Raw genomic sequence first — 9,911 nt, forward strand, 5'->3', positions numbered from 1 at the left:
CCTTTTGCCCATCTAGTGTGGCCAGTGCCACAGATCTGCACCTGCACCATATCCCTCCATACCCCTCCCATCCATGTACTTGTCCAAATTTCACTTAAATGTTAAAATCGAACCCTTCATGTTCATTCCACATTCCCACCGCTCTCCGTGTGTGTAGAATTTCCCCCTAAGCCTTTCCCCGTTCATCCTTCATCCATATCCTCTGGTTTGTACCTCACCAACTCTCAGTGGAAAAAGCCTGTCTACATTTACTGTCTATCTCCCTCATAATTTTAAATACCTCTATCAAATCTCCCCTCAGTCTTCAACACTCCAGGGAATAAAGTCCTTACCTGTTTAACCTTTCCCTGTAACTCAGTCCCTGAAGTCCCGGCCACATCCTAGTAAATTTAGGCCCCCTCTCTATCTTATTCCCATGTCTGTCCATGCCCTCATTCACTGGCAAACAGAGGCCATCCAGAAATGAGAGGAACAACATCTAATATTCCGACCGGACGGCTTCAACATCGACTTCTCTGGGTTTCCATAAAACCCTTCTCTCCTTCCCCCTCCCTCTGCCTCCTTTCCTCTAGCTTCCCACCCCTTCCCTTCCCTCTCCATTCAGAAAGTGTCCACCTCCCCATCATCTCAGCCTTTCTTCTCTTCGACCCTGCCACCCATATCCACCTATGACCACTGACCTGTTGGCCTCTGCTCCTCCCCTCTCTCCCTTCCTCCTCCCCTCCCCCTACCCATTTTGTTCAGGAGCCTGCCTGTGTTTTGCACCTACCTTGGCCGAGGTCGCAGGTCCATATCGTTGGCGAGCCTCTACTTCCTGTGGACGCCCCGTGACCTGCCGCGTTTCTTCAGCCCTCTGCACTGTGCTCTGCTGTACTACACAGGGGTGGGCAGGTTGGATTGCCCGCAAGACAAACTTTCTCACCGCGCGGGGGTGCCCTTTAGAGTGAAACAGCATGGAGAGAGGCCCTTCAGCCCGTGCCATCCAAGCTGAGCTTCATGAGCTGGACCCATTTGCTGGCATTCGACCCCAAATCTCTCCTGTCCCAATCCAGGTTCCTGGGCAGATGTCCCATCCACGTGACAGTCCCCACTTCTAACTCTTCATCTTCTCCACACCCACCACCCTCTGTGTGCAGAAGGTGCCCCTCTGGGTCCCTTCTAAACCTTTACTCTCTGACCTTCAACCTGCACCCTCTGCCACCATTCACCTGATCACTGCCCCTCTATTCAACTGTCTCCTTGTACAGTAAAACCCTTGGTATCCGGCACCTATGTGGATTGCTAGATGCCGGATAAGTGTATTTTCTGGTTGCTTGAGATTATGTGCAGTGTGATTGGCAAACTGAGCAATGTTAAAATTTTGTACTTTTTAACTATTTATTTTCCTCAATTTTTGTTTGCTGGTTGCTTAAATTTCAGTTAATGGGGATTTTACTGTGTATAAAATCCTGAGAGGCATCAGTTTATTTCTGCACCCACCTACCTCCATCCCCAGATCCGATTGGTCGCTGGGTGCAGAAGGACTTGGTTGTGATTGGGTCAGAAAACCGGCCAGAATCGCCCACTGAGCTCTGCCTTCCTGTGCCTCAGGATCTCTTCCACCAGACGGATGTGGATGGCTTGGGGCTGCTGGATCTCACGGACTTGTACAGGTGTCTGCACAGCATGGGTGAGTGGTGGGCTCCCCACTGATCTCCACTGGGCTGGCTGGAACCCTGAGGTGGGCAAACACCAAGGCAAATTCCAGGGATCGGGCATGTGCCAGGAATTAGAGCCATGGAACCAGAGAGCACCACCACACAGATACAGGCTCCTCGGCCCATCAGGTCCATGCCGAACTATGTTGTGGTCTCCTCTCCATCAGAGAGACTGGGCCCAGACTGGGAGATCACATCTTTGAGCACCTCTGTCCAATGCAATAGCCTGGATCTCCCAGAGCCCACCCACTTCAAATCCTTATTCCATTCCCTTGGTAACATGCCTGTCCATGGTCTCATGTACTGCCAGACTGAGACCACCTGCAAATTAGAGGAGCAACACGGTATCTTCTGTCTGGGAACCCTCCAACCTGATGGCATTAATATAGATTTCTTGGCTTCTGTTAAAACCACCCCCTCCTCATCTTCTCTCTCTCTCCCTCCCCCACCTTTTCCTTCTGTCTCCTTTCTTGGACCCCGTCAATTCTCCCCTTTCCTCATGTCATATCCCATCAACACCTTTTATCTGTTGGCCTGGACTCCTCCCCTGTCCCATTCTTCCCCCTTTTTCTCCCCAGCCTTTAATTCAGACACCTGTCCTTTCTCACTCACACCTTGAGGAAGGGCTCAGGCCTGAAACTTTGGTTGTATATCTTTACCTCCTATGGACACAGCGAGACCAGCTGAGATTCTCTAGCATCTCTGTGTTTTGAGCTATTATTCTGCCGAGTCCCACTGACCTGCACCCAGTCCGTACCCCTCCATGAACCTGTTCAAATTGTTCTTAAATGTCATAATTGAACCCACATTCACCACTTCAGCTGGCAGCTCGTTCCACACTCCCACCACTCTCTGTGTGAAGAAGATCCCCCTCATGTTCCCCCTAAACCTTTCCCCTTTCACCCTTGACCCAGGTCCTCTGATTCTTGTCTCACCCAACCTCACTGGAACAACCCTGTTTGCATTTACTCAATACCCCTCATAATTTTAAAAACCTCTATCAAATCTCCCCTCATTTTTCTACGCTCTAGGGAATAAAGTCCCAACCTGTTTAACCTTTCCCTGTAACTCAGTTCCTGAAGTCCCGGCAACATCCTAGTAAATCTTCTCTGCACTCTTTCTATCTTATTGATATCTCTCCTGTAGTTCAGTGACCAAAACTGCACACAACATTCCACATTTGGCCTCACCATTGTCTTCTACAACTTTACCATAACATCCCAACTCAAATTGTTTGATTTCTGAAGGCCAATGTGCCAAAAGCTCTCCTTACAACCCTATCTACCTGTGGCACCTCTTTCAGGGAAGTATTCCCAGAATTGTGGAGATGCCAGAGTCTTGTGGCAGGGGGAGGGGGGAAGATGGAGGAAGAATCGCATTGGGGTCCAGAGTGAGGGGACGGGAAGCAAGGTAGAGGGTGACTCATTTCCTCCCTTAGCTAGCACACAGATTAAAGATGTTTGGTCCATCATATCCCTGCAGAGCACGCTAGACTCATTCCCACTCTCTTTATTTCAAGTTTATTATCGTCTGGCTGTACATATACAACCTGACAACACAGCGTTTCTCCGGATCGTAGGCCTCACACATGCACACACTATACACAGCACATACTAATTGTATATATACATACAGATGTAATTTAAAATAAACATACATAAATATTTTGGGGATGATTTGTTTGGCTTCATCAATCTCACAGCCGATGGGAAGAAGCTATTCCCCAGCCTGGCATCCTGATTTTGATGCTCCTGTACCTGGGCCAAAGATCCTGTGTCGCTGGATGGAAAGGGTCCTTGATAACCTTATTTAAACAATGTCCCCGGTGAATGTTGTTTTGTTGATCCTTCCTGTTGCCTTCCTGACTGATGCTTTTCAGTGACCGTCCCACACTATGAGCTTTATGGAGCTGGTGAACTCTCTGCCTGACACATTGCTCTCTTTCTCCCCCGTGAAGACTACCCAGTGAACAAGCAAGAGCAGAAACTCCTGGCCCTGCGGTTCGGTGACTCGTCCGGGAGGGTGAGCCTGGAGAGTTTCATCCACTGCGTCCTCCGCCTGGAGTTCACAACCAGTAAGTAGTGTTACAACGTAGAGTATATTTTATGTTATATATAAACATGGTTTTTAAAGAGATAAATTGTGGGGGTTTTAGTATGCAGGTCACTTCACAAAAGCACATCTCATTTAAAATGCAAGAGCTTTTCTGAAAGAGACTCTTCGTGTCCACAGTGACTTTACAGAAACTTTGAAGAGTGCCTGTGAAGACTTCACAAGTAGGTGTTAATTGGACTGAAGTTGTGGAATAAATGGACTATTGTCTTTAAAGCAACAAATTTCCAGACAAAAACAGATTCCAGTGCCAGCAATCTGTCTGGTTGCAGTTTGCTGTTCTAAGAAGGATCATGTGGTTTTGCAAACAGGGAGAGAGAGAGAGAGAGAGAGAGAGAGAGAGAGAGAGAGAAGTCAGTTCTACAGTGGCTTTTGAGGCTGCAACATGGCAAGCTGGCAGTTTGTTGAAAAACCCGATTTTGAAGATGGGTTGTTGGTTCTGAGTTCAGCCTGTTCAAAACCCTTGTGGTCCTTACAAGAGGAAATGGCTGGCTAGAGATTTTCTCCTGAAATAAGGGAAACAAGTGGAACTCTGTGGTGACCTGCAGAAGAAGAGGTTACCATTTGGAAAACCCTGATAGGGCAAGTTTCTTCTGCAAGACTGATTGGAAGAAATCAGTTGTGGGTGTCCAATAAGCAATGAATCTCTCTCTAAAACCAACAAGAACCTTTCTGAGTGGTAACCATTTACCTTTAAGCACCAGAGCCTGGTGAAGATTCATAAATGTTAAATTCTGTGCACAGATATTGGTAAACTTAAAGGAATGAAAAGCAAGATTGGACAGTGAATCAAAGAACTTTTCTAAACTTACACACACATTACTTATATGTGCAGTTAGAATTAAAAGGGGGTTAAGTTAAGTTAATAGTTGGGGATCCACTGAGCATAATACGAGAAGAGCCCCAGGCACCTTTGTAAAGCCTTGAGGTTCTGGGGTAGAGGTAATTCCAGAAGGGGCCACATGGCTCGGGTCAGGGGATCCATCATATAGCCCAGGATCGCGTGGTGCTAATACGCACGTTTTTCTGATTGTATGTGAGGATGAGAGATTTAGAGGTGACCAGGAACCCCTGCAGGTTCTCCTCGTGTTCCTCCTGGTTCCGGCCGCAGATGGTGACATTGTCCAGGTATGGATACGTAGCCTTTAGTTCATTGTCATCCTCCATGTGGTCCATCTCCCTTTGGAACACGGACACCCCATTCGTGAGGTCGAATGGGACCCATAGGATGTGATAGAGGTGGCCGTTTGGTTCAAACGCCATGTGTGGCAGGTCTTCCAGGTGAATTGGAATCTGGTGGTACGCCAAGTTGAGGTCTACGGTGGAGAAGACTCTGAACTGGGCGATCTCATTCACCATGTTGGCTATGTGCGGGAAAGAGGGTCAGTGTATAATAAGCTGAACCTGTTCATGGTCTGACTGTAATCGATGACCATCCAATATTGCTCCCCACTCTTCACCACCACCACGATGCCCTCACCCAACATTTTGATGAATTCCCTGCTCTTAGTGGCAACTGGTTTGCAGCCGAGATGAGGTTCTGGAAAGGGGAAGTGGATGCACTCAGAGGGTGGCCAGTCCGTAGATTGGGAGCCCGGCCTGGTGTTTGGCAAAGTGATTGGGCATGTTCTGGAGGACAGGCAGTACCTGCAGGAATTGGTTATTACTGGCAGTGGGGGGGGGGGGGGGCGAGATGTGGGGGGGGGGCCGTCAAACTGCATCAGTGCACCCTTAATCTGGCACTAGAAATCCAGCCCCATTATGATGGGTGCACAGAGATAGGGCATCTTCAACAGTCTGAAGCCCCCCACGATTAAGGTCATGGCACATCTCGCATGGATTTCTGCAGGGAGGCTAGTGCTACCTTGCACTTGTCTGGGTATACGGTTATGGAATAACGTTCAGGTGTATGAAGCTCTTGGTGCTTCCCATGTCGAACAGGCAGCCAGTGTTGTGACCATTTATCTCAATGTCCATCATCGATCATCCCAGTTGGTGTGGTCTGCTCTAGTCCAGGATGATGGAAGCCATCAGCAGCTCACTGTCCGAGTTGCTGCTGCTATGTCGTTGGGACGGCTGCCACCAAGATGGCTGCCCAAGAGATCATGAAGATGGCCACCTCCATGGATCGCACACAGTGGAGTCTAGAAGTGAAGCCAGACTTAAAACTCACGTGACAGAATATAGATATGTTTTTGGAAGATAAATTGGGGCAGGTATTTTAGTGTAGGTCTCATACAAACACTTTAAAACAGATCTTATTTGAAATACTGGAGCTCTGCTAATGCTAGACATGTCGGCATCAGAACCTTTGTAGAAGCTTTGGAGAGTGCCCAAGAGACTTCACTAATGGATTGTTGTTTACAAAAGGCAACAGATGAAAGAACTTGTCAGAACCGCATTCTGTCTGGAGTGGAACTTGCTGTTTTCAGAGGGTCATGTGGTTTTCCAAGCAGAGAGAGTCAAACAGGCTTTTTCTCTGAGAGAGGGAGAGGGGGGGGGGGGATTCAGTTCTGCAGTTTTACTGTCAGCAGCAGCAACTGGGACTGGAACAGGACAAGCTGGCAAGCTTCTGGAAAACCCCATTTTGGAAGACAGGTTGTGAGTGCTTAATTCAGCCTGGTCAAAAGCCCTTGTGGTTTATGCAAGAAGAGAGGACTAGCTATCTAATATTTCACTTGAAATAAGTGAAACAAAAAGGAACTCTGTGGTGACCTGAAAGAAAGAGGTTATCATGTGGAGAACCCTGAGGAGGCAAGTTTCTTCGGCAAGACACTGAAGTGGCTGATTAAAATGGAATCAGTTGTGGATGTCCTGGAACAACAAATCTCTCTCTGAAAACCGACAAGAACCTTCCTAAGCAGTAACCATTTCAAGCACCAAAGCCTGATGAACTTTATAAATGTTAAATTCTGTCCACAGTATAAGAATTTCCTCCAACCAGCGAACTTGGAGGAATGAGAAGTGAGATTGGACTGTGAATCCAAGAACTTTTCTGAACTTGCACACACATTAGATGTACGTGTGCTTAGAATTAGAAGGGGGTTGTTAGGTTAAGTTAATAGTGATAAGATAAAGTTTGATTCTGTTTTCATGTTTAAAGATAATTAAAAGCAACTTTTATTTAAGTAACCATCTGACTTGGTGAATATCTATTGCTGCTGGGTTTATGGGTCCTCTGGGCTCATACTTACAAAATCATCGATGTACTCTCCAGGGCCCTAGCATCGGGTGCCCAGTTGGTAGTGGGCATACACGGCATTCATTGGGGTTCTGTACTGCTGTCGCAGTAGGTCCATTGCCTCATCGTGCCCTTAACAGTCACGGATCACCTGGTGCACCCAGTGGCCCACTGCTCCAAGATCGTATCTATCACTATCTGCTGTGATCTCATGGCTCATGTAGGCCTAACCACATGTAGCCACAAATCAAACCTGACACAGGCCATGGTTCCTTAGGATTGGTTTCCAGCTTCTCCAGTCTAATTGCAAATAAAATCTGGTTAATAAATTGTGGTGCGATTAATGACCACGTGCAGACACGAAGTGGGCAGTCAAAGGCTTTATCAAGCAGCATGCCTCTACTTGCTGCTGGCTCGTGTCCAAGGCAGGTACGGAGGGTGAAGACAAGGGCTCTCTGCCTTTATTATAGGGATCTTACGGGGACGAGCTACAGGGATGGAGGACAAGCCAGCCTGCTCAGCCTAGCGAGGTCATGCCTGCCCAGCCCAGCGAGGTCATGCCCACAGTATTGCCAGGCCAACCTGCTCAGCCTAGCGAGGTCATGCCTGCCCAGCCCAGCGAGGTCATGCCCACAGTATTGCCAGGCCAACCTGCTCAGCCCAGCGAGGTCATGCCTGCCCAGCCCAGCGAGGTCATGCCCACAGTACCGCTGGGCCAGCCTGCCCAGCCCAGCGAGGTCATGCCCACAGTACCGCGTTCTACCACAGAGCATAGTGGGAGTGTGGAATGAGATTCTGGCTGGAGTGGTAGATGCAGGCTCAATTTTAATATTTCGTGAAAAGTTGGAAAGGTATATGGATGAGAGAGGTGTGGAAGGTTATGGGCAGGATGCAGGTCAATGGGACTAGGTGGGAGAAAATGGTCAGCATGGACGAGAAGGGCCGAACTGGCCTGTTTCTGTGCTGTAATAGCGATATGGTTTATAATTTCCCATCCATCATCAACCAGGCTCCAGTAGCCCTTCCTGTGCCTGCAGCCATTGGAACGTACTCAGGGACCACACCACTGGCTCAGGGGGTCCGTTGTGATTTGCCTTTTCAGAGATGTTCGTCCAGGTCAGCAGAGGAAGGCCACGGCTCAGTTTGAATGAAGAGGAGGTAAGGAAGACCAGCATTAACCCTTCTCCTCCCAGCCCAGGTGGTATCCTGCATTAACCCTTCCCCTCCCAGCCCAGGTGGTGTCCTGCATTAGCCCTTCCAGCCCGGGTGGTGTCCTGCATTAGCCCTTCCCCTCCCAGCCTGGGTGGTGTCCTGCATTAACCCTTCCCTTCCCAGCCTGGTGGTGTCTGCATTAATGGCCATCACTCTACTGCATTTTGAACCACTGGCACTTCTGAGTGGCCTTGAAGATTGAAGTGGCGCGGTGAGATGCTGGAGTGGCCGGCGGGATGTCACAGCCTCTGCTGGCTGCCCCTGCCCTGATGACCAGGTGGTGTCCCACATTAACCCTTCCCCTCCCAGCATGGGTCATGATCCCCATTATCCCTTCCCCTCCCAATCCATGTGGTGTCCTGCTCTAACCCTTCCCCCCAGCCCCTGCTGGTGTCCTACTCTAATCCTTCCCTAGCTCAGCTGGTGTCTCACTCTAACTCTTCCCCCAGTCCTGGTGTCCTGCTCTAACTCTTCCCCAGCTCAGCTGATGTCCTGATCTAATCTCCCACCTCCACCCACCCCACTAGGTCTGCTCAATTCCTGCTCTAACCCTTCCCCAGCCCTGCTGGTGTCCTGCTCTACCCCTTCACCAGCTCTGCTGGTGTCCTGCTCTAACCCTTCCCTGTTGCTCTGCTGGTGTCCTGCTCTAACCCTTCCCTGCCGCCCTGCTGGTGTCCTGCTCTAACCCTTCCCCAGCCCTGGTGGTGTTCTGCTCAAACCCTTCTACATCCCTGCTGGTGTCCTGCTCTAACCCTTCCCCATCCCCACTGGTGTCCTGCTCTAACCCTTCCCCAGCCCTGGTGGTGTCCTGCTCAAACCCTTCTACATCCCTGCTGGTGTCCTGCTCTAACCCTTCCCCAGCCCTGCTGGTGTTCTGCTCTAACCCTTCCCTGCCACCCTGCTGGTGTCCTGCTCTAACCCTTCCCCAGCCCTGCTGGTGTCCTGCTCAAACCCTTCTACATCCCTGCTGGTGTCCTGCTCTAACCCTTCCCCATCCCCACTGGTGTCCTGCTCTAACCCTTCCCCAGCCCTGGTGGTGTCCTGCTCAAACCCTTCTACATCCCTGCTGGTGTCCTGCTCTAACCCTTCCCCATCCCCGCTGGTGTCCTGCTCTAACCCTTCCCTGCCGCCCTGCTGGTGTCCTGCTCTAACCCTTCCCCAGCCCTGCTGGTGTCCTGCTCAAACCCTTCTACATCCCTGCTGGTGTCCTGCTCTAACCCTTCCCCATCCCCACTGGTGTCCTGCTCTAACCCTTCCCCAGCCCTGGTGGTGTCCTGCTCAAACCCTTCTACATCCCTGCTGGTGTCCTGCTCTAACCCTTCCCCATCCCCGCTGGTGTCCTGCTCTAACCCTTCCCTGCCGCCCTGCTGGTGTCCTGCTCTAACCCTTCCCCAGCCCTGCTGGTGTTCTGCTCTAACCCTTCCCTGCCGCCCTGCTGGTGTCCTGCTCTAACCCTTCCCCAGCCCTGCTGGTGTCCTGCTCAAACCCTTCTACATCCCTGCTGGTGCCCTGTTCTAACCCATCCCCATCTCCGCTGGTGTCCTGCTCTAACTCTTCCCCATCCCTGCTGGTGCCCTGTTCTAACCCTTTCCCATCTCTGCTGGTGTCCTGCTTAACCCTTCCACAGCCATGTTGGTGTCTGGCACTCTAATGCTTCCCCCAGCACCCTCCCTAATTGCTGGGCATCGAACCCTCTCACTGCCTCTTTT

The 9,911-nt window shown here is 50.2% G+C and overlaps 1 protein-coding gene across 1 annotated transcript in view; it reads left to right on the forward strand.

Moving 5' to 3' along the window:
- The window catches only part of LOC138737199 (calpain-8-like), a 51,388-nt gene extending 41,477 nt beyond the window's left edge, over positions 1-9,911 (forward strand). Inside the window, exons 17-19 of the mRNA XM_069887853.1 lie at positions 1,591-1,669; positions 3,655-3,771; positions 8,093-9,911. Coding sequence (XP_069743954.1) covers positions 1,591-1,669; positions 3,655-3,771; positions 8,093-8,205 — 309 coding nt within the window. The 3' untranslated portion in view covers positions 8,206-9,911. The remainder of the gene's footprint in view (positions 1-1,590; positions 1,670-3,654; positions 3,772-8,092) is intronic.

The sequence above is a fragment of the Narcine bancroftii genome, chromosome 6 (genome assembly GCF_036971445.1).
Source record: "Narcine bancroftii isolate sNarBan1 chromosome 6, sNarBan1.hap1, whole genome shotgun sequence".
NCBI lineage: Eukaryota > Metazoa > Chordata > Chondrichthyes > Torpediniformes > Narcinidae > Narcine > Narcine bancroftii.